This window comes from Musa acuminata, chromosome BXJ3-11, assembly GCF_036884655.1.
Source record: "Musa acuminata AAA Group cultivar baxijiao chromosome BXJ3-11, Cavendish_Baxijiao_AAA, whole genome shotgun sequence".
Taxonomy (NCBI): domain Eukaryota; kingdom Viridiplantae; phylum Streptophyta; class Magnoliopsida; order Zingiberales; family Musaceae; genus Musa; species Musa acuminata.
This window is the reverse complement of record NC_088359.1, coordinates 31,139,584-31,167,294: the sequence shown is the minus strand read 5'-3', so window position 1 is coordinate 31,167,294 and position 27,711 is coordinate 31,139,584. Positions and strand designations below refer to the sequence as shown.

The window sequence follows — 27,711 nt, the reverse complement described above, 5'->3', positions numbered from 1 at the left end:
CCGCCCCCTCACATGTCCATTGACCGAAGCATGATCCCTAACGAAATCGTACAAGTTGACCATCAATGCATGACAACCAAGCCCATCTTCTCAGCCTCTCCCTTAATCATGTCCTCGGATGCCATTGACCTGTCGCTCTTGGCCATGATTTTGGAAGGATTCGAGCACTTAATCACATAGAGCATTAATCCTAGACGGTGCGACCCAGCCTTTCTCTTCGGGCGCTTGACACCAAGCCCCATATCTTGTCCATTTCAGGCAAGCTCATACCGTGATAAATGATGGGCCCTCAATCATCCTTTCCTAACGCAACCGTTAAGAAGATATATTCACTGATCGTTGATGTAAATGAGCCCCTAAAGATACAAGAGACTCAAGGGAAGAAGAACGGTTGGCCTTAGTCCACTAATGAATCAGGTATAAAAGTTAGCCCCCGAAACCAGATGGAGCAAGCAAGCTCAACCTAAATTCTTATGAGCCATACTAAACCCTCTCCAATTACTCTACTAACTTAAGCATCAAAAAAGTTTGATCGGGATATCTCTCGATTCTGATCGCTTGTGCAGGACCCCGGTGCATCTAAGGAGCACCTCGAAACGATACAGAGTGCTTCCAAACAAGGCCAAGGTGCTCCTTGGGATGATCGCAGGTCAATCACCGTGAGCCAACAACACTTCAAGAGTCCACCTATCACCCTAGCTTTCTGCTCAAATCATACCCACATAATTTGTGTGGACTTGTTTGCGCCTTCAGAATAAAATCGGATTGTGTTGACTCTCCGATCAATGGCACCAAGATAACAACATTAAGGTTAGACAAATCTTATAGATTTTATTTATTTTTAATTTACACCCATGAGATTGTAGCATGTTTTGGGTAGTTATTCTAATTTGTTTGTTTGGTAGGATGGTGGTGGGAAGTCGAGGATATGTTACATCCTTCTACGTGCTAACCCTAACTTGGAGGCAAGAATATAGAGTCAAGTATTTGTACAAAACTATTACCCAAGGACTGCATTGTGTTTGCATACGACTCTCATCGATACGGTGGAAAGAGGAATTATTTTTATTGTTCGAATCTTAGTATCCTAAGTCGTAATTCGTAAAGAAATGACTTGTAATACTAGCACACCCTTTTAAAACATAATTATTTTAACAGAATATTTTTTTATAAAGCTAATAATATTCTTACTAAAGTTAGATATGATTGATAATGTTGGATTTAAATTTTAGTATATTAAAAAAAGTTAAAAGAGAAATAGTATATATATATTACTATAATTAAGGATGTTAAGAACAACACTATAAATGTGACAATATTTTAGAGACACAATTATAATATTAAAATTTATTTTAGGAGAAGATATTTTTAATGTAATAAATGGTTATGTCGCTCGTGTGAAGGAATGATCAAATCAAAAAAGAATTTCGATTTAGATGATGTCATTCAAAAATTCAAAGTAAAAAAGATTATATTATAAAAGGATAGTATAGGTATTACAATATATAAGGATCCTAAAAATAATATTATAAATGTAAACAGATTTAAAATTTGTTTTAGGAGAAGATATTTTTAATATTATAAGTATTTGTATCCTTCAATGTTATTTATCAGCCTTCATGGTGTTTTCAATGATTAAATCAAAAGAAAATTTTGATTTAGATATTATTGTTCGAGAATCCAAAGTAAAAAGATTATATTATAAAAGATTCGAACGATCAAGTAGTAAAAAAAATCATGAAGTTAATAGAAGGCATAAGAATTATATATAAGAATTATAAATTTATGTTCCGTGAATATAGATTGATGATAAAGATATTTGTTATGAAAAATGAAACAAGAGAAACATAGTAGATTAAATTGCTAAGACTAGATAGTGAAATTTTAAGAAACTAATGTAAGGATGTTTTAAGTGTATGAGTTCGGCTAACTAATTACTAGAAATTAGAATATCAAGAAATGATTTGATTGGCTAATCTATTTAACAAACTTTTGACTAAATTTCTAATGAGTGTTGGACGATTTTTTTAATATTAATTTATAAGAATAAGGATAATTTCTAAAAACTATTTAAATTACTGTATAATTAACACTGTGAGTCGTAATATAGAACTTGTAATATAGAACTTTGGGTGTGAAGAAGGTAATCATTCAAACTATTTATTTATAAAATAATCTATAGACTATTTACTTAGATTTAAAAATTAATTTTATTTTATGTCGTGGTGATCAATACTCTTAGAGCATATTGTTGTCGATGTTCGAGTCAACCCGATGTGATCCAAACCTAAAGGTACAAGAGTATTCTTAGTGGCTCCCAAGTAGATCTGGAGTGGCTCTGAGGTGCCGTCAAGGAGGGGGGCTAAGCTTCCGAGGCATCGTCTGCACTAAGATTGATGTTGGAAGAAGTTTCTCGATATAATCCCTCTGATATTCAATTTAGTCTGAAGTCCTTTCTCGGGTATGAGTTTTTCTTAAAAGGAGAGTCACTCGGCATAGCACTGGGGGTTAACTCTTGTACATTATATGTAGAAGAGACAGCTTGCAACTACCTTAGCATCCTTCTTTGGTATTTTGTCTGTTAGGATCGTAAAGGCACTAAGAAGCGGGGAGGGGGTGAATTAGTATTTTCAAAATAAAGTTTCAATTTAAAAAATTTTGATAGAAAAATACGTATTAGAAATATATTTAACTTAAAATATGAGTAAAGATAGTGAACAACTAAATCAGTTAGTAATAGTAAAGAAAAGTATAAAAAAATATAAACCAAATTTATAATGGTTCGGTCGTCCCGACCTACGTCCACGCTCGATTCCTCTTCTCTTAAGGTAATTGACTTTCACTACCAATCTTCTTTTTAATGGGTGAAGATCAACTACTCTTGTTACAACTCTTTTTTCTTTTCAAGAGAGAATATTTACATCTCTCTTTTACAAAAGAAATCATGCACCTCCTAATATAACCTCTAAACTTAATGAGGAAGAGACACAATAGAGTTTATACACTTCAATTCATAAGTTTTTATGCTTATACCAAGCAAGCATGAGTGAGATATTTATAGATCCCAAATAGCTTCAAAAATAGAGCCAAAAATTTAAATCCATGAGTTTTCGAGATACTAGCAGTATTACTGTCGGCGTCGAGTGATACTACCATCGAATAGAGCTTGGGAATCTAGGCTCTAGTGGTACCATTACCAGCTTGGGTGGTACTACCATGCTACTGGGTAGTACTACCGTCGAGGTTCTTGAAAAAGCATAAACAGTACTTTCCAGTTGTCAAGCGGTACCACCACTTGAGCCTAGCGGTGCCATCACCCAGCCTAACCCTAGGTCACCGAATTGGCCTTCCAAGGCCCAATTCGACCTTGGTTCAAGTCTAATGGGCTCTTAATTAAGTTGGCATAGTTCAGACGTTGGTTTTGAATAACTTCGATCAAGATATAATAACTTTAATTATAATCATGAAGCCTTGAGCACGTTGTCTGACATGTTATCTATTCATTCGGCACTTCATCTGAACATTCAGTGCATCATCATTTCCTTCGGCGTATTGCCCGATCTATTGGTATATTGATCTTCTACAACATTCAATCTTCTTGGTGCAATACCTAATCCTTCTGGCCTAATGCTCAAACTTATGACACGAAATCCATCCTCCAACACATCGACTCATCCTTCGACCCAACATCCAATCTTTGATATGATGCTCTCCGACTCACCATTTGATTTTCCTACTTCAACGATTTGCCTTTCGATAATTCAAGTCCATAATCAAAGTTTCTCCTACGTCACTTATATTAAATGTTTATTAGTCTATAAACTCATCAATTGATTTCATCATGAAAATCCAGGATTCAACATTGTCCACGTGGGCGACAAGGGGGAGATAGACCCGAACCACCTCCCTTTAACTATTGTCCATGGGCGTGGACATGTGGTAAGTGACTGAGATATTTTTTTTACATTCCAGCCTCCATTTAGAAACAAGTGTTGTATGGTGCTTAATCTTCAATATGTTCCCTACTATTTGTCCCCTCCTCCCCAAGATATGCTCCGGGGCACATGTTAGAGGGTTCAGAACACGATGTTCAATTCATTTAATAGGTTTATCATCAAGATATATCTACTAAGATGAAGTATGATCAAATGTGCTCGAGGTGTATAAGTTAGAAAACTTGACACACACTAATATAAATCTACTATGGTGAAAGTGTAGTGTTATGGACAAAGCTATAAATAGAGTATTCAATATAATGTGTATGTATGTCTGTCTTTTAATTTTATTTGTGCAACCAGCATATAGAGGGCTAACAGTAGGCTTAACAATCATATTTTAGTTGGCTTTTGTGGTCATTTTAGGCTTGTAAATGAATGTTATGTCACGTGGGCACTTGTAAGGATATCGATCTATAGTGGACTATCTTGGACCCTTTGTTGTACAACCGTTTAGAGCTTGTGAAGTCTATATTTATAATTTACATTGCCTATAAAATGCTTGTTAAAATGGTTGCTTATAAATCATGAGTAAAATATTTTTTCCAACCCGTTTTCTCTTTTGCATGTACTTAAAGGACCATAGAAGGTTTCGAGGAGATTAGCCCTTTGCGAACAGACACATAAGGGGGTCGTGTGATTTAGGCAAAACCAGCTAAGTCCGTGATAGTGATATTAGAGCCAGACAAGCACATATAGAAATAATTGGCATACAAACTTAAAGGACCTAATGGAGCTGTGTTGAGGGTAGCCAATACACACGACCATTTGGGGGAAATAGGCATTCAGATATAAGGAAATGAGTCGCTCAGGGGAGCGAACATCCAATCTTGGCATTTAGAGGAATGGTCAACCTTTCACGCCAAAGAAACCATGAGGACAAGGAAGCTAGGAAGAATGCATTGCGCACAAAAGTTGGGATGGCTGAGTTCGAGTTATGGCTCAACGTTGACAACCAAACTTGATGGTGCTCAAGGTAAGCGGGGGTGCTTGGTAAAGGGTTAGATAGTATAAAGTGGGATGGATTACTCAACGACCAAAGCTCACAGAAGTAAGGAAAATTATTAACTCAAAGAATTCGGTACTCATATAAGGGCTTATATGCGGATGATGAAATATCTATGGTCATCCTAAGGCATCATGAAAAATTAAAACTTTCTCTTCGATATGGGAAGGATATGTTTATAGGATGTTGAATGGTGCAATAAGTTCAGTATATTGCTAAGCCTTAAGGGATATAGTGAGGGTTGTATTGGCCCCATAGTTACAATCTAGTAAATACATTTATGAGAGTGAAAAAATACACATTTTGGTCAGTAAGATGTAGTAGCCCACGGATGATGATTTTCAGAACTTCTAAAGAGAAGGATGCGAGTAGCTTATAAATCCGGAGTAAAATGCTTCCTCGAGATATTAATTATCTTAATCGATAAAGATCTTATTATATTATGAAAGGATGCCGTGATCAGATATTACTTTTCGCCCCTTCGCCCGAGATGTAATTTTTGTATGAAATATGCTTCAAGATCGTATATTCTTTCATTCATTCTTTCCGGAAGATAACGAGCAAATGTACAAACTAATATAAATAGGCGGACGGGGTGAGTATTAAATATTCCTAAATTAAGATTCGAGTTGGCTATTAATACACACGACTAAAGGTTACATCTCCTAGTCCGAGACGGCGTAGTCAATACCCGCGCCGAAGAAGCAGAAACGTGAGCCCGAGTGAGCGCTTCTCTTGACCTCTCCACGTCCCAACTCCTCTATTTCCGGAACACCTCTCCCACCCTCGCGGCAAAACCAGAACCAGTGAGAGAGAGAGAGAGAGAGGCGACGGTTCCCGGACGCCAACGATCACCGTGAAGTTTCCCGGGGTTTTCTCCACCCCTCGCTCGCCACCTGCAATCCCTACTCCCGGCCACCCCCCTTGGTGCAACCGGCCATGGTGATGATCGCCGCCGGCGCCATTCCCTCGAGCGCAACCACCAACAACCCCATCGTCTCCGGCCCGACGAGGCGGCGGCTGCCGGAATTCACTGATCCGGAGAGGACCGTCGCGGACGACGAGGAAGACGAGGACGCCGACGCCCACGATCACGATCACGCGCCGGCTGCAGGACCCATAGGCGCACTGAAGCGTACCGTCTCGCGGAGGCTGCTGCTTAGGCATGGCAAGGGCGGCGGGGGGAGATGGGGGAGTATTAACGTCTGGATGAGGCTGCTGCCGCTGGTTCTCCTCCTGGTCCTGGCTGCCACCGTGCTCTTAGGCACTGCACGCGTCGGTGTTTCCCATGAGAGGAAGGACGTGGTGGTGCAGATCGGCAACGTTCGTGACGAGTGGTCGAGTTGGACGCTGGAGAACACGACCAGGATAAAGAGAAGGCCAAATCCTCCGGTATTCGGATTCTGCTTTCGTATCAGCCTACGCATATACATATGCTTGCATTTATGTTCTCTGCAATCAACGGAGTTGATGGCATTGGGTTAGTAATGATCATGGAATGCCAAGGGCCTCGGTCGTGCCATCACCATCACCATCACCATCACCATCGTTGCATCATTGATTTTAAGATACTCTCTCTTCTATAAATATTTATTTTATTAACATCTTAATCCACTTATAATTCAATTCTTGTGTATGATTTGTTCCTCAGCCCTTTCGAAATTACTCATAAATAAACTTTCTAGCATTGACTCTGAAGCTGTTCTTCTTTGTTCTCTGTACAGATTCCTGAGATATGGATGAATCCAAACAACAATGGTTACGAACAATGCATATCTCGTCCAAAGGGTGACTGCAGTAAGTTTTGCAATGCCGAGTATTTTTCTATTGTAATTTTGGAATTACGATTCTTCCTCGGTCAACTTTATCCATAACATTCGATGAAATGCTCGTTATAGAGACGTGTAATGCGACAGCTGGTTATCTAATAGTCCATGCTAATGGAGGACTCAATCAGATGAGAATGGGAGTACGTCTTCTTCTTCTTCTTCTAAATTCGAGCTAAATTCTATGAGATTAATACTAAAAAAAGAAGAAAAAATCCGAGTTGCAGATAAGTGACATGGTTGCCATAGCAAAACTAATGAACGCAACGCTCGTGGTGCCCCTCTTAGACCACAAATCATTCTGGACAGATCCAAGGTACTCGAATGGTTTTAGGAGTATCTTTGTTGGCATCACAGTCTCAGGCGATTCTTTCCTGCTGAGCTCTGCAGTGAATTCAAAGACATATTTGATGTGAAGCATTTCAAGGAAGCTCTCAAAGGTGACATCGTGGTGGTCGACTCCCTCCCACGACAGTACGCCAAGATCAAGCCGCTTCAGAGAGCTCCCATCTCGTGGTCTAAGGTCAAGTTTGCTTTACCCGGGAGGGGAATTCTTCTTCTTCTTCTTCTTCCTTGCTTCCACTGAAGGACACTTGCTCGTGTTGCAGGTTTCCTACTTCAGAAGCTTTGGTAATATTTTGAGCAGGCGCAAGGTGATAGAGTTCACGCACACCGACTCGCGCCTCGCGAACAATGGCCTCCCGCCTTCCATTCAGAGACTCCGCTGCCGTGCCACCTACCAAGCACTTCGATACACACGAGACATCGAACGGATAGGACGGAGACTTGTTGACAGGTTGAGGAATGGCAGCAATCACTACATCGCACTCCATCTAAGGCAAGCTCTAAACAGCGTTTACGTCGACGTCGACGAAGTCTTCGTCTTCGTTCGGACACACAACTTAGAATGACGATGTTGCAGATACGAGAAGGACATGCTGTCGTTTACCGGCTGCAGCCACAACCTGTCTGCGGCGGAGGCGGAAGAGCTGAGAGTGATGAGGTACAGCGTGAGGCACTGGAAGGAGAAGGACATCAACAGCAGGGAGAAGCGCGTCCAAGGAGGGTGTCCGATGACACCGCGCGAAGCCGCCATGTTCCTCAAGGCAATGGGCTACCCTTTCGCCACCAGCATCTACATCGTGGCCGGAGAAATCTACGGCGCCAACAGCATGGGCGCGTTGAAAGCAGAGTACCCCAACATCCACACCCACCGTAGCTTGGCATCCGCCGAGGAATTGGCGCCGCTGCAGATGTACCAGAACAGACTTGCCGCCCTCGACCACATCGTCGCCCTCAGGAGCGACGTGTTCGTGTACACCTACGACGGCAACATGGCCAAAGCAGTGCAGGGGCATCGAAGGTTGGGGGGGTTTCGGAAGACCATCAACCCGGACAGGTACGCGATGCCGTTCTGCTCCATCATGATTTCGCCACCGAGCAGCTGTCTTCAGCCTGCAAATGTCTTCTCAGGCAGAGGCTAGTGAAGCTGATGGATCAGCTGGATTCGGGTGGAATAAGCTGGGGGGAGTTCCAGCAGCAGGTGAAGAGGGATCACGCCGACAGGCTCGGGGGCCCGTACGAGAGGAAGGTCCATCGAACACGACGACACGAGGAGTGCTTTTATGCCAACCCTCTTCCCGGTTGTTTGTGCACGAAGGAATACAAAAGCAGGTAGGACGGAGGAGGAGGAGGAAGCGAAGGCAGTTCTGAGAAGCTCACGGGCTGTAAAGATGATGAAGCTCTCGAGTTGCCAGCAGATGAGTCCTGCAATCCAACAACGATCAGGTGTATAAAATACCCTACCAAATTTTGCTCACAGACTGTAGTTGTAATCTGCTGCAAGTAGGCTGAATTAAATCCTGATGATCCTAGGGAATTAGAGAAGGAGCAAACAAATCACAATGTTTTTGTTTTTTCTTTTGTGAGGAATGATTTCTTTCTGCGTAATCTAATTAATTCGATTGCAACCAATTGGCTCTGTAATTGCAGTCTGATGGATTGAAAAGGACTGCCTTTATCACTGTAGACATTATAAACACAGTTTCTGCATGTTATCAATATTTAGCAACATGATTCTAATTGACTGAATAATAGAGAAAATATGGCAATCAAATAAAACCCAGCAGAATCACAAGTGGATAGATACTAAGCAAAATATTTAGCTACAAGCTCTCATGCTGTTCCATGATGAAACTAAGCAAAGCCTCAATTGAGATGAAAAGGTGCCAGTAATAAAACATGAATACTAATTAATGGCATGCAGGTCTGATTAAAACATGAGGCACTTCAAAATCCCAGATAGACTGTAATTGATATAACATATTATCCAAAGGGTAGCAAAGCAACAATTGAACAGACTGTAATTGATATAACATATTATCCAAAGGGTAGCAAAGCAACAATTGAACTGCAGAATGTATAATCTTGAGCCTCCCCCAGACTCTGCATTGGCGAGAGCCTCGTGCACTGAGTGTACCCTTTTTTAATATATAATCTCGAGCAAACGGTCTATAACGTTAAACATACTAACTATACAAGATGCACGACTAACCATACAGCATTCTGCAACTATTAAGTACAGACCACAGGAAGGAAAGGAACCAGAGAACCAATAGCGGATCGACTCGAAACATCAACCCTCAACATTCATGATCAGCAGCATTACTGTTTAGGCCATAGCAATTCAGATGGCGCTCATATTATGCCTGCAATCGATACTTCTAAAACGTTGTTAGCATATGAAATAAAAAATGAAGAATACGTCATCGTATAACCATAAAAGGATCGTCTCAACTAGATTAGTACAGAGAGTCACTCCTGTAAAACACATTAATCAAGACAAAATCTGAATCAGAGTTGGAAAAAGATTGTATTTCGAGATTACATTGAAAGACATACAAATACCTGACTGTATTGAATGACAACATTGTTAGGCCATTAACATATGGATTCTTTTGATTAAACTCACAAGACATGTCAGACATGTATCCGCTAATCTATGAGTCAGTTGTTTCTCAAACTCTCTAGTTATCCTATTTCAATACTCAATGCGACATGCTAAGATAAAAACTGGATCTTTTATCATTCTAAGGCTTCTTATGAACATAAATGTCAACATTTCACATTCTCACAACATTACAATTCAAGTGTTATATATTTTTTTTCTCAATAAATTAATCTTCTCACACATACCCTGTATTTCCGTTTAATCTCCCTTCCAAATTAGTCATTTGGATGCCCATAACGTTCTTGTATCTGTGCCCATGTAGATTAGTGTGGTCATAAACTTTTAAAATTATTGTCCACGGATGAAGTACCAGGAGAAAACAAGCAGAAAGCATCTCTACTGATGATTCGGGAACAATTAATATAAGACGAGTAACCTGATGAATGTAAGAGTCAGAGATAACAAGATGTAAAAGTCTCAAAGAATGATCTAGTAAAGCATACAATCTGAACCAAATCACTCTGTCCCATGTTTATCCACTTCTTGAAAAAATCACTTTAGTTGTTCATTATAGAAATCTATTGACAAGTCGTCATATATTTGTTGATTAGGTCTACTGTTACCTTCTCACAAGAACTTCAATGAACTAAGAGAAAACTCCGAAGCATCTCCTCTGATAAAAGATATATAAATTATCATAGGTAATTAATGGAACATAAGTGAAAAGTCGATTTTTCTTCATGCCTAAACCAGAAAGGATGCTTCTAATCCATCCCATACCAAAAAATCAAAGAGGTCTTTATCAAAGAGTACTGTGAACATTGCTTACCATCAGAGGCAAAGCACCATTGATTGGTAATACAATCATCAATTTCTCATGCTTAGATTCAACTAATTTTATACTAAGATTAATGAACACATCTGATACAAAGAACAACTTCTCCTCTCTAAAACACAAAGTTCTTACTTCAAAATAATAAAAGAATAAGCAATATTGTGCCCTAGATGCAGACGCCTCCTCAGGTCTCCTCGTCCGTCAATCCTGCTACCCTACTCTTACCAACATTAACATACCAATTCCAACAAGCAACTCTCCTAAGCGGTGTGATCCAATATACTTAAAAGAACATAAAGGCGAACGGTACTGTGCTAATCACAAGCTTCAAACAGGATACTATCCAGTTGGACTCATCCCGATCATCTAAATAACAATAAAAAAACATTGTGAGCAGAAAGCAGGAGAATCAAGAAGAAAGTAATGGCAAAATCGAATCAGAGATAGACCATTATTCATCATCATCATCATCATCATCATGATCAGGTGCGCGGCGATCATAGAAGGAATTAATTAGACAGGCCACAAATCGAGAAAGGGAGGGAATGATTGATGGGATGGTCGATCGTTTACCAACAACGAGAAGAGAAGCGGAGGATCGTGATGTGATCCGATGGGGGATCAGAAGACCTAGAGGAGGGGTCTCTTGCCGAGGCGCTTGATCTCGCGGTCCATCCGCCCGGCGAGCATGAGGGCGAACATCTTGAGGTCGCAGAGGAAGGACCAGAGCGGGCGGTCGAAGGCGGCGGGCGGGTTGCCCTCGACGAAGAAGTGGCTGTACCAGGCGGGGCCGTAGCCGAGAAGCGGGGCGAGGAGAAGGAAGCCCCAGCTGCCGCGGAGGGCGGCGAGGAGGAGACAGAGGAGGGCGGCAAGGGTGCCGCCGAAGTGCCACCGCCGCGTGGACGGCTTCGAGTGCTGGCTCACGTAGAAGGCCCAGTATTCCTCCAGGCTCCGGCAATTCATGCTCGCTCGCTCGTACTCGGGTGTCGGGAGCGACCAACAAATCAAAAACAAAGAACCACCCTCATCTCTCTACGAGACGTCATCGGGCCTTGGAGCTGAGCATTGTCTTTAATTCGGTGACGTGGTAATTATTATTAATTTCGTTTTAATTCTCACCGATAAATGTAGAATTATTTTGTAAAATAATCATAAATTGTGAATTTAATATTCATCTATCTAAAGTCATTTCAAGTCACATCTACATTTCTATCGTTGTACATCCTACATGTGATTAATAAAAGTAGACACAACACAAAAAAAATGGATCGGCTATCTGACGAACACACATGAATGAAGACCTAAATGAGCAATGATAGAATTAGGATGATTTCGAATTTAAACTCTTGTTTATGATGTTCTTCAGATAACGATAATTTAAATCTTTAATAAGTTGAACATTTTTTTTGGACTTCATAATTTGGCTTCTTATTGAAAAGTGTAAAAATATAAAAAATGACGTCGTCAATAGGGTCCATTAACTACTTGTGTCATGTATCTTAGTATAATTTTCACCTTGTTAATATGTAATCTAATCGAATTTGGAGATTGTTGATTCATCTACAGTTAGTATTATATGGTCGATTTTAAATGCATTTAATGACATTTAAATGAGAAAACTAAATGACTAGATATGCTCTTAATTCATACACATCTTCTAGCATTTTCACCTGTCTTGGATTTTACATGTAATAACTATGACAAGGTTAAAGTGACAAAAAAAAAAAAGAGGAAATAAGTTAACAAAATATTCATGTTTTTAACTGCTCTAATTCTCGGTACATGTGTCATTGAGTATCAAAAATCATGTTTGGCTTCCTATTCACATTATTCAAATCATAATCAGTTGCACATCTTCACAAAACCCACTGATTCTGGACCATCATAACTTGATCTTTTCTTTCTTTCTACACAAAATTTATCTGCGGAATTTGCTGTTTGGACTGGTAGTGTATAAAGAATTTTGCTCACCTCGCGAGGAATGTCCCAAGTGGACAACTTCATTTTACAACCATATTTGTTGGTTCTACTTACATTTAGCTACTGTTATTGTGCTTATGAAGATGACTACAACAGTTCCAACACTAGAGGAAGAATTAAAGAATTAGAAGAAAACTTGCTCTGCGGTTGCATGTAGGTTGTAGAAAATTGCAATGACAAAGTAGATGGCTGCAGTGAGTGTGAGGAAGGCCTGGAATGATCCCATCCACTGCACGAACAAGCCTGCCCCTACAGTGCTGATTATAGCTGCCAGTGTGCCAACAGAATTTGTGATCCCTGATCAACAACAACCACACAGAGGTAATTAGATTGTGTAGATAGAAAAAAAAAATCCCTGTTATTTGTTCACTTCATCGATTTAAGAACTGCCATGTTGTTCAACAGCATAGGCAATTTTACTTTAAACCAATATGTTTATGTCACTCAAAAAATCAATAGATGGTGCTGGACTTAATGACATTACCGAGAAGAAATCCTGCGTGTTTTGGAGCAATGTCCTGTGTAAACACACAACAGAAAAGCTCAAATGAGCTACCAGTACATGATAGACCACATAAATTCACAGATTTAAGCTTCTACAGAAGTAGATGGAGATCAGTCACCATACTGAGTTGAGAATTTGTAATTGAAACAGAGTTTCAAGAATACCTGTATGTTTAGAAAATAACCAGCTTGGCTGAAAGCACTAAAGCTCAGAGCCATGGTCATGAGAACTGCAGCTGATGTTGGTGTTTGGGCATATCTCAACAACAACAATGACACCGCTGGCCCAATAAAACCGATTGTCTGCAACATGGCAACAGAAAAAGCAATACTTGAATCAGTTCGTCACAATATTTATTGCCATTATGATCATATTTATCTTTGTTCCTCATAGATGTTGAAATTACAATAAAAAAAATTTACTGTTTCATTAAGTAGAGTGTCTGTTTCAGAGTACGATTTCAGCTAGAATGGAAGTAAAACCTGCATGAGCTTTCGAACATGTATTATACTGGAACCAGATTTGATCATGAGGTCTGAAGAAGCTCCTGCAAGGTAACCAGATAAGGCCATCACTCCAAAGGGAACAGCGCTGAACCATGCCGCTTGTTTCAGATTCACATTGTAAACCTAAGAATTGGAAAAAGGCAAGAGCGGAAATAATCAGTAAGGAAGCAGAGAAAGACTATAACAGAATAAAGAAGGGATTCTGGTACATACAGTCTTAAAATACACCGGCATCCATGATAGAAGCACAAAGTAGCCCTGCAAGGCGCACAGAGATCATGTTAGAAGCAGCTTGCTTCTACCTACGTTTTGAAGCTAGCTCTATGCATGAGGACTTGATTGAAGTCAGATTTAGACTATTGTATAGAGGGTCAAAATGACAAGACTCAGCAGTAGGGGATCCTTAACATCAAAAGTGAGTCAGACTGTGTGGAAAAGTGGAGGATTAAGCTTAACCAATTATACAAGCTAAATTCGGATGGCTCTTTTTTCTAAGCTACCGAGGGGGGTATTGGTTTCTTAATCTGAACTGATACAAGTCAATGTGTTCTTATAGGTGGGATCCCTTGCAGGGGGAAAGGAAGCCTTTATACCGAATTGCTTAGTGTGAAAGAAGGCTTAGGTGTACTGCTAGGGATGGGGCGCAGAAAATCTAGATCCACTTGGACGCTGAGGTTACAGTCTACATTTTGAAGGAGTCTGTCCCTCCGTGAATTACTACCAATCTAGTGCGAGACATTGTTTCTGGTGAACTCGTTTACTAATATAATAATCTCTCATGAGTTTAGAGAGGCTAATCAAAGTGTTAATTAGCTTACAAATCATGCGAGGACAAACGGATATCTTTTTGTTTGGAGAGGAGACGAGCCATTGGCCTTCTCCCATTGCGCCGATCTCCAGGGCACAAGTGTCTGTATACTCGTTATCTCAGTTAATATAACTTAATATAGTCTTTTTATTTTTGGGAAGAAAAAGAAAAGCTTACCCAATTGTTGGCGACGTTGGCAAGGACGACAGCCAAAGCGGGTAGCTTTGAGAACAAGTGGCGTAGGGGCGGAAGTTGGCTACTCTCCGTCTTCGAATCGATCTTCCCAGCTCGAATCAACTGCAGCTCAGAGTGGCTGATGTCAGGGCTATCGCGAGGATCGTTTGGAATTCTCCCAGTCCACGCTGATAGCCAGACAAAACCAAGGGATGCGAAGAAGGCGAAAGTGCCATTGATCCCAACGCTTGACAATATAATCGGCGACACAAGAAGGCTCATCACGTTTCCAAGATGAAAACCAGCCATGGCAATGCCGACGGCGCTGGCTCGCTCGTTGCACGGGAACCATCTGTAGCAAAAACAAAAGCATGTCAATCAGTACAATGCCAAGGAGTTGGCTTCCGTCAGCGTAAACAGAGAGGTGGTTCACCGGAACAAGTGTGTGCTCATGGAAGGAATGGCGACGCCTTCTGCGAGGCCGAAAAGAGCGCGAATCGCCAAGAGCATGGCGGTGGAGTGTCTGGCGGCCCACGGAGTGAGGAAGGTGGCGATGGACCAAAACACAACGCCCCACGCCATCACTCGCTTGCTCCCGTATCTGTCCGCAAGTGCTCCTCCGGCGATGTTAGAGATCGGATAACCCCACAAGAACGACGACTGCCAAAGACATCAGAGAAGTCAGAAGAGCTCCTTGAAATATCGGGAGCAATTGAGGGTCAAACTCAAAGACGATGCAAGCGTAAGTGGCCTTTAATAAACGTATGATTTCCTCGTGTTTCGCCCCCGGCAAAGCCCACACCGAATCTCCCCAGAAAACTGTTCAGGCGGCGTCATCTCTCACATGAATGCAGCCACAGAGGGCTTCGTGGGGTCAATAGCTATGCTTCAAGGTCTTTGACTTACTGTGTTTGATCTCACCATAACATTACATTATGGATGAGCCACATCAGCCGATAGCGACTCGGTCGTGACTTAAGTTGTAACCCAAAGGCATGGCAGGTGAGAACGCTTTTGATACGAAACATTGTGATCATCGAAACAGAAAAGGATTGGCGTAGCCATTTCTATTTCGCTTTTAATTCAGAAACAGACGAACGAATTATGTAAGTGAATGGCGGATGAAATGAAAGAAAGAAAGAGAGGAGAGGGAGGAGGAGGAGGACCGAGGAAACGAACCTGCACGATTCCCATGAAGGAGCTGCTCCATCCGTACTGGGAGGCGAGCGGGACCACCGCGACCGACATCACCACCCGATCCGCGTTGCAGAGGCACATGACCAGCGCCACCAGCGCCAACACCTTCGCCCTCTCCGGGATCACCACCGCCGCCAGGCCCTGCTGCTGCTCAATCTCCAACCCACTCCCGATCCCGTCGGCGCTGCACATGATCGCCCCAACACCACCTCTCCTCCTCCTCCTGCTCCTCCATCCATCTATCCCCGACGATGCCTCCTTGGAAGTGCTACCGACAAGCATCTCCGCCGGCGCATGACTCCTTCCTGCCAAATCCAAGCCCCCGGAGACGATCCGCGCCCAGGAGCCACGACGGCCATCCGAGAACCCGATGGAAGACGATATCGACGGCGGTGAGGACCTCGAAGAAGACGGGGAATGCGAACGACATAAGGATTTCGATGGAGTAAGGGAAGCCACCGCCATGGCGCAGAGGGCAGGAGGAGAGGGCGGGGAGCGACCGCGGAACCGATGGGTTGAACTCGGAACAGAAAAGAAGCCGCCGCTTAATAGTGGGGGGGTGGCAGGAGAACGGGACGGTCCGATGATGAAGAGGCGGGTCAAATTGACGGTGAGGATTAGCCCCCCATACCGGTCGCCTCGGCCGCACCTACCCACCCCACCTACCTAACAAATCGCATTCAAGAACAACGGACGCGTACCGCAGCGCCAACAAACAGCGCAGTCGTAGAGCCAGCGTGTCGAGTGACAGTTGGCAGGATAGAACGCGTCCACCTCGTTTCATCATCAGCAACAATTAATGCTGAGCCGTACCAACCAACGGCGGAAGAACAAAGCTGGTTTTCGTATGGAATGATATGATCATCATCCCAAGTTAAAGGAGTCGATGAACGAGTGCGTTAGAAGGATAGTATCGTCGGAGTAGGTGAGAAGATTGATTGGGGGATCGCATAATGGGGGTTTCCCGAACGTGAGATGTGTGCTCAGCGTGCGCACTGGACTACTTGGAGGCCGCAGTACCATCAGTTTTGTAGGGACGAGAAGTCTATCCCTTTTCTATTCGATGAGTATTCCAGAGGTCATAAATATAAAAGATTTAATCTAGAATTAACTAAAATGAAATCCAATTTTAGCATAAGGGAATAGAGAAAGGGAAAAGAAAATTTTTAGATAACCACTCTGACCACATGATCATCAGAAATGATTTTAATATATTGGGCAGTGCCATCCATGACTCAAGTGATAGAACTCTTAAGATTATTATTATTTTTATTCTAAACAAGTTAGAAAAACTCAAAAGGCATCGTCGTAGAAACAAATAAGTTTTCATATGTCTTTTATTTGAGTTGTTATTGGGTTAGCTATCAATTTAAATATAGAAATTGAACAACTTAGTATGAAATATATATATATATATATATATATATGTGCTATACGAAGGATTCAAAGTTAAATATATGCTATTAACCTTAAGAGTTCAAAATTTGATGTACAAGTCGAAAAAGAGTTTGTATAGTATTAAGCATGCATCAAGATAGTGATATAAAAGATTTGATTTTTCTATAATAAATCATGGGTGTGATAACTACTTCTATTCACAGTCCATATGAGATTTTTTTAATGATAATTTTATTATTATCTTATTACATATGGATGATATTTTAATTATTGATCATAATACTAAAAACAATTATAGATCTAAAAGAAGAATTGAGCAACACTTTTGCTATGAAAGATTTGGATCTGGCTAAACATACTCTTAGTATAAGAATTATTTATCACAAGAAGAATATTAAACTTTAGTTATCTCAAGAAAGATATGTCGAAAAGGTTCTTAACATAGAGTTAACATGAGTAAGTCAAAACTTGTTTGTTGTTCACTTGTAAATCATTTCAAATTAAGTTATGAGAAGTATCCTATAAGTGATAAATATAAAGATGATATAAACAGAGTACCATATTCCTGAGTAATTAACAATTTGATCTATGTCATGGTATGCATAAGGTTAGGATATTACTCATACAGTTGGCATGTTAGTTGATTTCTCTTCGATCCTATAAAAAATACTAGGCAATAGTTAAATAGATTTTTAAGTATCTTAGAAGAATTTCTAGATTATGTTTGTGCTTTGACATTAAAAAACTTATGGTAGAGGTGTAATATCTTGACCGTCAAAATTACAAAAATATGTTAGTTTATATTTTACTAAAGCTGAGTATATAGTTACAATAGAAACTCATAAAGAACTCTTATGGATGAAAAAATATCTAAAAGAGTTAAGGGTCAAGCAAGAGAAATTTATTTTATATTTTGATAGTCAAAGTACTATTTATCTTAGTAAAAATCTAATTTTTCATTTCAGATTTAAGCATATCGATGTTAGATGTTAGGTATCATTAGATTTGAGATATACTAGTGATATAGTTATTGCATTTTGAGAAAATCTATATTGATAAGAATAAATTAGATATAGTGACTAAATCATTGTATTTAAAAATACTAATTACTTGCAGAGAGATAGCAGAGATGGAGGATCTTCCAACATGGGTGTGAGGTGGAGATTTGTTGGGTAGTCTTTTCTATGACTTAATGGTGAGACCCATGAGTTAATTAAAAAATATTAATCCTAATCTTATATGAGTCAGATGGCAAAGACCTAAAAAGTGACTATCATAGGAAGGAAAAGCAGCTTGATTTGTTGAGTAGTCTTATCTATAACTTAATAATGAGACTCATGAGTTAATTAAAAAATCCTAACCCTAATCTTATATGATTTTCTGATATGCAAATAGACATCATATTCTCTGAATCGATTAGTGTATATCTTTAAATTTCTTCTTCTGCTTAATTTTTCTTCCTTGGCTTCTTGAAAGTCATTTGAGTATCTAGTTATTATATGACATTAATATCCTCTGGTTAATCTAAAGAGAGTAATATTGTAATCCTATTATTTTATAGTAAAAGATTGATCTTATTTACTCGTGATCTTTTTCGACGGTTTTTTCACGTAAATCTTATCTCATAATTTGCTTAGTATTCTGTCACTCCTGCATTGATAAATTATTTATAACATATTTGATATTCAATTATTTCTTATTAGATTCGTATAAATTTTTTTGATATTTATAATTTTCATAATTTTAGAACTCCACGTATCTAATCTTTCCCTAATAGTACAATAATCATGATTCATGTTACTAAGGTAGGAACTTGTGCTTCGGTATGGTTAACCAACTCAAAATATTTACGAAGTCCAGCTTGTCTGCTGTTGCGGAAACAACTGTATGCCGTAGCCTCGGGGCCGACACGGCTTGGTTCGGGTCCGAATGCGCGGGGATCTTACACAGCGTTCCTCGGGTCAACTGTGGTGGCCGGTTGCGATGGTCCGGGTGGGATGTAGCGTAGGGGAGTGAAGCCTCGCCGTAGCGTTGAGAATGTGCAACCTCGCCCTTGTTCCTACACACAGGTCAGGTCGGAAGATCGGCCCGACCCCTCCGACGATCAAGTTAGATGATGTGGAAGGAGTTTTTCTTAGTCAAGAAGTGTCCCCCCCTTTTGTTTAGAACTCAGGGGTATTTATAGGGCGGTTTAGTGTTACCTAATGTGCCTGCCTGCGGGAGGCAGGATCGTACCTTTGATGGCGTCTGACATTGCCATTGACGTTGCGTGGGGAACTGAACTACCACAGGGTATGGGCGAGCTTCGGTCGTCATCCTCCTTTGCCTCGGTCAAGCGCGCGGGGTCAGACAACGATGAAGTCGTTGTCTGAGAGCGGATGACGTTAGCGCATGTCGAGTCAGCATTATTGCCCTCCTCGGACAAAGTGGCGCCCAGGTGAGGCCGACGTCGTGACACGTCATGTCGCCATTATTACCCCTATCATATTCCCCCCCCGGAAGAAGCTATGCATCGGTTATTGCAATTGGGGGGAGTCCGAGGCATGGCTTTGTCCTTTGGTGTCGCAGTAGTCTCGGGCGACATGAGGTCGAGCTCGTCTCGGGCGGGCAAGCGGGAGCATAGAGCCGAGGAGCACGACGCAGGCGAACTGGCCGCGCAGGCGTGGCTTTGGCAAGCATGGAGCCGAGGAGCACGACGCAGGCGGGCTGGCCGCGCAGGTATGTCTCGGGAACAGGGAGCCAAGGAGCATGATGCAAGCGAGCTATCCGCGCAGGTGTGGTCTCGGGCATCATGCGGCCGAGTATCACGACGCAGGCGGGCAGACCACGTAGGCATGGTCGCGAGGATCATGCAACCAAGTAGCGTGATGCAGGCGGGCTGGCCGCGCGGGTGTGTCTCGGGAACAAAGTGGCCGAGGAGCACGACGCAGGCGGGCCGACCGCGCAGGTGTGTCTCGGGAACATGGGGCCAAGGAGCACAACGTAGGCGGGCTGGCCGCGCAGGTGTGGTCTCGGGCATTATGCGGCCGAGGATCACGACGCAGGCGGGCAGACCGCGCAGGCGTGGTCGGGAGGGTCATGTGGCCGAGTAGCACGACGCAGGCGGGCAAACCGCGCAGGTGTGGTCGCAAGGGTCATGCGGCCGAGTAGCACGACGCAGGCGGGCCGACCGCGCAGGTGTGTCTCGGGAACAAAGTGGCTGAGGAGCACGACGCAGGCAGGCTGGCCGCGCTGGGTCGGGGTCGTACCTTCCGGTTGTAGACCCTTGCGGCCGCTCTTTTATAAGAGAGGGCTTTCAAGTGTGCGTCGGTTACTGCGATAGGGGGGCTCGGCGTAAACAGGCTGTGGTTGAGGGACACCACTCAAGCAGGCAAGCCGCTCTGAGGTGAACTCGGCGGTGTATGGCCGAGAAGCTCGGGGCAGGCAGGCTGCACTGAGGGACACCGCTCAGGCGTGCAGGCCGCTCTGACGTGACCTCGGCGGTGTATGGTCGAGAAGCTCGGCGCAGGCAGGCTGCACCGAGGGACACCGCTCAGGCGTGCAGGCCGCTCTGAGATGAACTCGACGGTGTATGGCCGAGAAGCTCGGCGCAGGCAGGCTGCGGCCGAGGGGCACTGCTTAGGCGGGTAGGCCGCTCTGAGGCGTGTCTCGAGAAGATGGCGTCGAGGAGTACGACGCAGGCGGGCTGGCCACGCAGGTGTGTCTCGGGCATCAGACCGAGAGGTGTCCCTCGGGCGGCAGGTTGCCCTGAGGGGGGACTCGGCAATCTTCGACCGAGTCGTGTGGGTTTAGAAGGGTTTAAGCCGGGGCTAACCGTGAGCCGGGAGGTAGCCAGGTAGAGGCTGAACCTTCGCTCGGAAGAGGCTGAGGCAAGGCTTAGACTTCTTTTCCAGGGACTATGTCGGGTGGCCACCGCGAGTGCTTAGCCTCTCTTATGGAGCCTGTGGTCGGAAGTCGTCCCTTCTCGTCTCGGTCGCGATGTACCGGTTAGCCCGCTGGAGCATCTCTAGCACCGTAGTGGGAGGTCGCTCCGCGAGGGACCGGAGGAATCTAGAAGGTCGTAGGCCTATCATGAATGCCTACACCAACAGAGAGGGGTGAGCGTTCGAGAGCCCTCAGATCTGCGTCGTAAAACGGTTCACAAAAAAGGGAGAGGGGCTCGTCCTCCTTTTGGTTGAGTCCGAGGAGTAACGCCATGGACGGCTTCGGTCGGGCGTAGGCCAGGAAGCTGAGCTCAAAGTCCTTGGCGAGCTGGTCGAAGGAAGTGATGGTCCCGGTCTTCAGGCTGTTGTACCATGCGCGGGCCGGCCCCCTCAAGGTCGTTGGGAACACCCTGCACGTCAAGGCGTCAGAAGCCCCATATAGCGTCATTTGGGCGCGAAACACGACTACGTGGTCCGCGAGGTCAGTGGCGCCGTCATAGGTGTCCAGCGAAGGGAGCCGAAAGTGTGGTGGAATCACTTGATCTTGTATTTCGGGTGCGAACGGGGACCCTTGGTGTCCGTCCGCTCCGTGCTCTCCTTTTGACCTGCGAACCTCCTGCTGCACTTCGTTGAGGCGTTGACTAACGAGGCGCAACTGGGCTCGCAGGGCGTTCGTCGAGTCCGTGGATAGCGCCTCAGGCTTTGGGCGACTCGACGTGTCTTTCGCCTCTCGGTTCCCGGGCCGGGCGGTTCGGTTTCGAGGCGAAGTAGGGAGCTCGGGAGGTGGTGCATGAGTCCGGGTAAGGGGCTCTCGCTGTTGCAGAGGCTGGGTTACATGTGGGGGCGTCGGCTGGGAGACGAGCGGGATGATAGTCTGCACCACGCCCGCCAGTGCTCAGACTTGACGAGCGAGGTCGTGGAAGGCTTCGGGCGAAACAGGCGACGGGCCAATGGGGGCGTCGGGTGGCGACAAACCCGGGTCGTTGAACAGCCGCTAGTGCCGCTTCGATGTCGTGGTAGGGCGTTCGTCTCGGGGTTCATCACGTAGGGGATGTTCCTCTGGGGTGTCGCTCGGACACAACCCCATGGCTGCGGGTTCGCCAGAGTGGATCTGCTGATCACTCGACATTCAGGGCCCTCCTTCTAGCGCCAAAATGTTGCGGGAAACAACTGTATGCCGTGGCCTCGGGGCCGACACGGCTTGGTTCGGGTCCGAATGCGCGGGGATCTTGCGCGGCGTTCCTCGGGTCAGCTGTGGTGGCCGGTTGCGATGGTCCGGGTGGGATGTAGCGTGGGGGAGTGAAGCCTCGCCGCGGCGTTGGGAAGGTGCAACCTCGCCCTTGTTCCTGCACACAGGTCGGGTCGGAAGCTTGGCCCGACCCCTCCGACGATCAAGTTAGATGATGTGAAAGGAGTTTTTCTTAGTCAAGAAGTGTCCCCCCCTTTAGTTTAGAACTCAGGGGTATTTATAGGGCGGTTTAGTGTTACCTGATGTGCCTGCCTGCGGGAGGCAAGATCGTACCTCTGATGGCATCTGACATTGCCATTGACGTTGCGTGGGGAACCGAACTGCCGTGGAGTATGGGTGAGCTTCGATCGTCGTCCTCCTCTGCCTCGGTCAAGCGCGCGGGGTCAGACAACGATGAAGTCGTTGTCTGAGAGCGGATAACATCAGTACATGTTGAGTCAGTATTATTGCCCTCCTCCTCGGACAGAGTGGCGCCCAGGTGAGGTCGACGTCGTGACACGTCATGTCGCCATTATTATCCCTATCATCTGCCATGCAATGGTTCCACTATTTTTGCAATCTAATGAAAGTCATTTAGATTTTGCTTGGAATCTTAGCAAACAACAATCTCTCCTGCTGCTTTGTTTTTGCAGTAATGTATATGTTCCTAAGCACCACCTTTGTGGCCCAAAACTCTCAACATGATCTCTAACTCAATCCTACTTACAGGAACAACAAGAAAAGAACAGAATTTGAAGCTACAGGAAGAAGAAATGAAACATTATTGCATTAACCCACTGATTGAATAGACTTTGAATAAAAGATCCCATGCATCTTATCCATTATCATTTCAAGTTCATGACATTAAGTTCTATTTCCCCTTCTTTCTTTTTTTACTATATACATTATTTTCCTTTTTGAAGCAACTATAATTAATTTTGCAGTTCTCATACTGTACATTTCAATTTTTTCCATTCTCCCTTTTTCCCGTAATACCAATTTGTTTCATATTAATCATGTTAAAATTAATATGGTCTCGCTTAACCAATGCCATGGATCATAAATATAGTACCAGATGATGAAGTAACAATGAACATCCCGAGGTGGAGTTAGTGCACGATCCACAACCTATATTGGCACATTTAGCCCTCCGCCTTCCTCATTTTGTTCACTAAAAGCATATCACCCTAACATTGAAAACATTAAAGAGAGATTAATATATCTTCAAAATTAAAGAAAAAAAATAAATTTTGATATTGATATGGGAGTATATTTTAGATAAAAACAAGATTGAAACCTTACTACATCAACTCTTTCAAACAAAACGATTCAACGTCTTTGTATACCAAAGTGTCTAATAGGTTGATTCACATGATCTTAATCTGTCTCGAGATGATATAATCTAAGAAACCTTGACACATCTCATATCAATTGTATGCTCTCCAATAAAGACATGACACAAGTTTAAAAAGGCTATAATCTCTTAACAAAACGATGTGTCTCGTCCTCTTGTAAATCTCAACCTATAAATTAACTATACCTACCAAATATGTCAAAAAAAAAGCATTAATCATCTCCATTTGTGTTTGTTAATGCATTGCACCAATCGATATGATAGATCTTATGTACATCATTTAATATGATAAAAATATATACTTAATCGGACCTATATTGGATTAAGATAATGTTCATCCAAACCGAGATATGATGTGTGCGGATGAGAGGTTGAATTGAGAGCGTTTATGTAATGTGTTTGCATCCCTGCAAGAAGTGGCTTTAGGACTCCAACATGAGACAAGAGAGAGCCTCTTCTCGTTCCCAAAGAGTATGCTGAAGTTAATACCGTTTAGAAGGGAATTGTTATCATTTTTATGTAGCCGACAAAAGTATTGCCCCATCCATGTCTTGAAAGGTTAGATGTCACTTGCGGATGAGCACTGCCTCGAACGCATGGCAAATCAGCTGACGAGATGACTGTGATTTCACCCCCATTCTCGTGCGTCAAATAGCACGCCACAGCTTCACCTTTTCTTCTTCGCTCAACACGTTTCGAGGTGTACACCATGCGAGTTGACGCTTCCCCTGGTTGCGAAGAAGCTATTATTAATGGCGACGAAGCTTAATCTCCATCTATCATCTCTCTTTAACAGATAGATTGCCCTCCTTACGGGACTTCATATTCCTACGTTCATTTGTGGCATCCTCTCATGGTCATTATACAGGATTACACACGTACTTGGCTGTAGTACTCGACTACTTCCATTGGCAAGAAACCATATATGACAAGAAGCGTCCTTGGAAAATATTCTGTGTCTAATTGGCAAAAGACCCACTTTTTTGTTCATCTATGAGAGTGTCCGATGGAAAAAGACCTGCCGCTGCGATGAAGTCGATTCCAGAAGTAATATATCTCTGGAGAGAGATGTATATGTGAACTTTATGTGGGATTCAAGAAATCTAGATGTAGTCTGTGGTTATCCCACCAAAACCTTGTCGATCAAGGCTCCTCCACCTAAAATTAAAAACGACATGGCATCTACAATCCCGAATCCCTTTATAGGCTTGCGTTTGCCTGGTCGTTCCATGCACACAAACCCAACCTTCTCGGTATAGAGAGAGAGAGAGAGAGAGAGAGAAAGAAGCAGCAGAATGGAGGCTTGTTCATGGCGGGCTCTCATCTTGGTGTTCTTCCTGCTCCCGTTGCTGACCCAGGGAAGGACTCGACACTACAAGTTCAATGTGAGTATGATCTCCTTCTGAACGCGCCGGCATTGATTTCATTCAGGAACAGGACTCGGTTCCGTTTGAGTTGGATTCCGTTCATGGAGACCAAAACAAGCAGTACTTAACCGTATGGACATACAAAAAACGCGTGTTGGTCCATAATCTATCAAACGTATAATCTACATTTATATATGGATGTCCGGCTTCTACGCAGGTGGTGGCTAAGAACTTCACCCGGCTCTGCTCCCCCAAGTCCATCATCACCGTGAACGGCCGATTCCCTGGGCCAACTCTGTACGCGAGAGAAGGCGACACGGTGATCGTCAAGGTCGCCAACCACGTCCAGGAAAACGTTACCATCCACTGGTGAGCCGTCTCCATCCCTTCCAACGAGCTCTCACCAACTCACTTCACCAAACGCCTGACATGAACTTCCCTTTTTAGCTGCGTTGCGCACCGTTTAAGCAAACCGTACCGACTTTCCTGTCTTCTCCTTCCTCTCTCTCCTTACTAATGCCGTTGTGTGTTCGACGAAATGCTTCCCGCTTCCTCTCCGTCGAACGCTCTCACTGTTTTTGTTCGCAGGCACGGGGTTAGGCAGCTCACGACGGGCTGGGCTGACGGCCCAGCCTATGTAACGCAGTGTCCGATCCAGCCGGGCCAGAACTACGCGTACAACTTCACCCTCACTGGCCAGCGCGGCACGCTGCTATGGCACGCCCACATCATGTGGCAGAGAGCTACGGTCCATGGCGCCATCGTCATCCTCCCCAAACGCGGCGTTCCCTATCCCTTCCCCGCGCCTCACAAAGAAGTCGTCCTCATCATGGGTATCGGTTGAACTCCGACTCGGTGCTTCATATTTACGTGATGCAGACGTTAACTTGCTGCTTGAACTTGATCTCAGCGGAGTGGTGGAAATCGGACGTTGAAGCCGTCATAAACGAAGCTCTGCAGTCAGGTTTCGCTCCCAATGTGTCCGATGCCCACACCATCAATGGCCACGCGGGGCCTGTCTCCGGTTGTGCTTCTTCCGCACGAGGTGATATGCGAACCATCGTAGTTTGAACAGATGAATGCATGCCTCGAGGCGTCAAGGTCTGATCATGCTAAACTTTCCGTGTCCGCAGATGGGTTCACGTTGCGAGTGGACCAAGGCAAGACGTATCTGCTCCGGATCATCAACGCGGCACTCAATGACGACCTCTTCTTCAAGGTCGCCGGCCATCTGATGACCGTGGTCGAAGTGGACGCCACCTACACCAAGCCCTTCACGATCGACACCCTGCTCATCGCCCCTGGCCAGACCACCAACGTCCTCCTCACCGCCGACCAAGGCGCCGGCAGATACCTGGTCACCGCCTCCCCCTTCATGGACTCGCCGCTCGTCGCGGTGGATAACAGCACGGGGACGGCCACGGTGCAGTACACCGACGCTGTCTCTACGTCTGCCATCGCCACCACCAAGCTTCCTCCTCGGAACTCCACCTCCTTGGCGTCCCAATTCATCGACTCCCTCCGCAGCCTGAACTCGAAGCAGTATCCTGCGAATGTGCCGTCCACCGTGGATCACTCTCTTCTCTTCACCGTGGGTCTCGGAGTGAACCCGTGCCCCGCCTGTACCAATGGGAGCCGGGTGGTGGCGGCCATGAACAACGTGACCTTCATGATGCCCACGACGGCGCTCCTCCAGGCGCATTACTTCAACATGAGTGGGGTGTTCACCAATGACTTCCCCGGGCAGCCGCTCATAGCCTTCAACTACACGGGTAGTGGCCCCAACAACACGCAGACCATGAACGGCACGAGGCTCTATCGCCTTCCTTATAACGCATCGGTGCAACTCGTTCTCCAGGACACCGGAATCATAGGACCGGAGAGCCACCCCATCCATCTACATGGCTACAACTTCTTCGTGCTCGGAAGGGGCGTCGGCAATTATGACCCCGCAACATCTCCCTCCAAGTTCAATCTCGTCGACCCCATCGAGAGGAACACCATGGCCGTTCCCGCCGCCGGATGGACCGCCATAAGATTCAGGGCGGATAACCCAGGTATTTCACACCATTGCTCCTCCTCTCTTCCTCTCTACTCCGTGAACATTGGACACGCTCCATGACCACCGGGTGCGTCGATGCAGGTGTTTGGTTTCTGCACTGTCATTTCGAGGTGCACACAACATGGGGGCTTAAAATGGCGTTCGTCGTGGAAGATGGCAAAGGACCAAACGAGTCCCTTCAGCCACCCCCCAAGGATCTTCCAGCTTGTTAGGCAAGTAGCTTCCGTACGCTCTCTCTCCCCCTCTCTCGTGACCAAGGAAAGCTGCATGTCCCGATGACCACAGCGGCGATTGTCAGGTTCCGAGCGAGAAGGGTTTCTTCTTTTTGTCGTAGTTGTTGTGTTTGCAAGTGTGACTACATGTATGTATGCATCTCTTGCACCTTTTTTATTTTTCTGTGGTAATGTGTGTTAAGTAGTCAATTTGTCTGTGGATCCTCCCACCCTTTTGATTGTACTCCAGACAACTTGTGGAATAATAATTCAAGTGCAACAAAATGGCTTGTGCAGTTTTGCTTCCTCATCTTCTTTGACGCTTTATTTCTGAGCCAAGAACGGCTTTGTAATTCTAAACCAAATAATTTATTCGATAAAAATG

At 44.3% G+C, this 27,711-nt stretch overlaps 4 protein-coding genes across 8 annotated transcripts; 2 read left to right on the top strand and 2 right to left on the bottom strand.

Moving 5' to 3' along the window:
- Positions 1-5,834: 5,834 nt before the first annotated feature.
- LOC103972295 (O-fucosyltransferase 28-like) lies at positions 5,835-8,751 on the top strand. Its single transcript, XM_009386584.3, has 8 exons — positions 5,835-6,393; positions 6,726-6,798; positions 6,900-6,970; positions 7,055-7,143; positions 7,218-7,350; positions 7,436-7,665; positions 7,750-8,226; positions 8,301-8,751. Exons 1-8 carry the CDS (start codon positions 5,941-5,943, stop codon positions 8,503-8,505), a joined length of 1,731 nt encoding a protein of 576 aa, XP_009384859.2. The 5' UTR covers positions 5,835-5,940; the 3' UTR covers positions 8,506-8,751.
- On the bottom strand, positions 7,025-11,642 carry LOC103972293 (uncharacterized). Of its 5 annotated transcripts, none has more exons than XR_010502347.1 (2): positions 9,382-11,242; positions 7,025-8,594 (listed from the first exon to the last, which is right to left on the bottom strand). XR_010502347.1 is itself a non-coding variant. In XM_009386583.3 (2 exons), exon 1 carries the CDS (start codon positions 11,573-11,575, stop codon positions 11,243-11,245), a length of 333 nt encoding a protein of 110 aa, XP_009384858.2. In that variant the 5' UTR covers positions 11,576-11,642; the 3' UTR covers positions 7,025-8,594; positions 11,186-11,242. The 5 variants fall into 5 exon arrangements, 3 of the variants coding, with proteins under 3 accessions (XP_009384858.2, XP_018675850.2, XP_018675849.2); XM_009386583.3 differs by having other exon boundaries at positions 11,186-11,642; XR_010502348.1 differs by lacking the exon at positions 7,025-8,594 and having other exon boundaries at positions 9,116-10,978; positions 11,062-11,242.
- A 942-nt stretch (positions 11,643-12,584) lies between these two features.
- On the bottom strand, positions 12,585-16,318 carry LOC103972292 (probable anion transporter 2, chloroplastic). The gene is made up of 8 exons (XM_009386582.3): positions 15,765-16,318; positions 15,019-15,245; positions 14,589-14,937; positions 13,817-13,861; positions 13,580-13,726; positions 13,262-13,399; positions 13,077-13,110; positions 12,585-12,889 (listed from the first exon to the last, which is right to left on the bottom strand). Exons 1-8 carry the CDS (start codon positions 16,245-16,247, stop codon positions 12,717-12,719), a joined length of 1,596 nt encoding a protein of 531 aa, XP_009384857.2. The 5' UTR covers positions 16,248-16,318; the 3' UTR covers positions 12,585-12,716.
- Positions 16,319-24,910: 8,592 nt separating this feature from the next.
- LOC135652536 (laccase-22-like) lies at positions 24,911-27,622 on the top strand. The gene is made up of 6 exons (XM_065173532.1): positions 24,911-25,070; positions 25,270-25,421; positions 25,641-25,885; positions 25,963-26,097; positions 26,186-27,109; positions 27,196-27,622. Exons 1-6 carry the CDS (start codon positions 24,981-24,983, stop codon positions 27,324-27,326), a joined length of 1,677 nt encoding a protein of 558 aa, XP_065029604.1. The 5' UTR covers positions 24,911-24,980; the 3' UTR covers positions 27,327-27,622.
- The last annotated feature ends 89 nt before the right edge of the window (positions 27,623-27,711 follow it).

Excerpts from the sequence above, each read along its gene's own strand:
- LOC103972292 (XM_009386582.3), bottom strand. The coding sequence starts at position 16,247 with ATGGCGGTGGCTTCCCTTACTCCATCGAAATCCTTATGTCGTTCGCAT. Across the intron at positions 14,938-15,018 it reads ATGAGCACACACTTGTTCCG|ATGGTTCCCGTGCAACGAGC; the intron begins GTGAACCACCTC and ends TTTTTGCTACAG. Across the intron at positions 13,400-13,579 it reads ATGTTCGAAAGCTCATGCAG|ACAATCGGTTTTATTGGGCC; the intron begins GTTTTACTTCCA and ends GCCATGTTGCAG.
- LOC135652536 (XM_065173532.1), top strand. The coding sequence starts at position 24,981 with ATGGAGGCTTGTTCATGGCGGGCTCTCATCTTGGTGTTCTTCCTGCTC. Across the intron at positions 26,098-26,185 it reads TTGTGCTTCTTCCGCACGAG|ATGGGTTCACGTTGCGAGTG; the intron begins GTGATATGCGAA and ends CCGTGTCCGCAG. Across the intron at positions 27,110-27,195 it reads ATTCAGGGCGGATAACCCAG|GTGTTTGGTTTCTGCACTGT; the intron begins GTATTTCACACC and ends GCGTCGATGCAG.
- LOC103972295 (XM_009386584.3), top strand. The coding sequence starts at position 5,941 with ATGGTGATGATCGCCGCCGGCGCCATTCCCTCGAGCGCAACCACCAAC. Across the intron at positions 7,351-7,435 it reads CTCCCATCTCGTGGTCTAAG|GTTTCCTACTTCAGAAGCTT; the intron begins GTCAAGTTTGCT and ends CTCGTGTTGCAG. Across the intron at positions 7,666-7,749 it reads TACATCGCACTCCATCTAAG|ATACGAGAAGGACATGCTGT; the intron begins GCAAGCTCTAAA and ends ACGATGTTGCAG.
- LOC103972293 (XM_009386583.3), bottom strand. The coding sequence starts at position 11,575 with ATGAATTGCCGGAGCCTGGAGGAATACTGGGCCTTCTACGTGAGCCAG.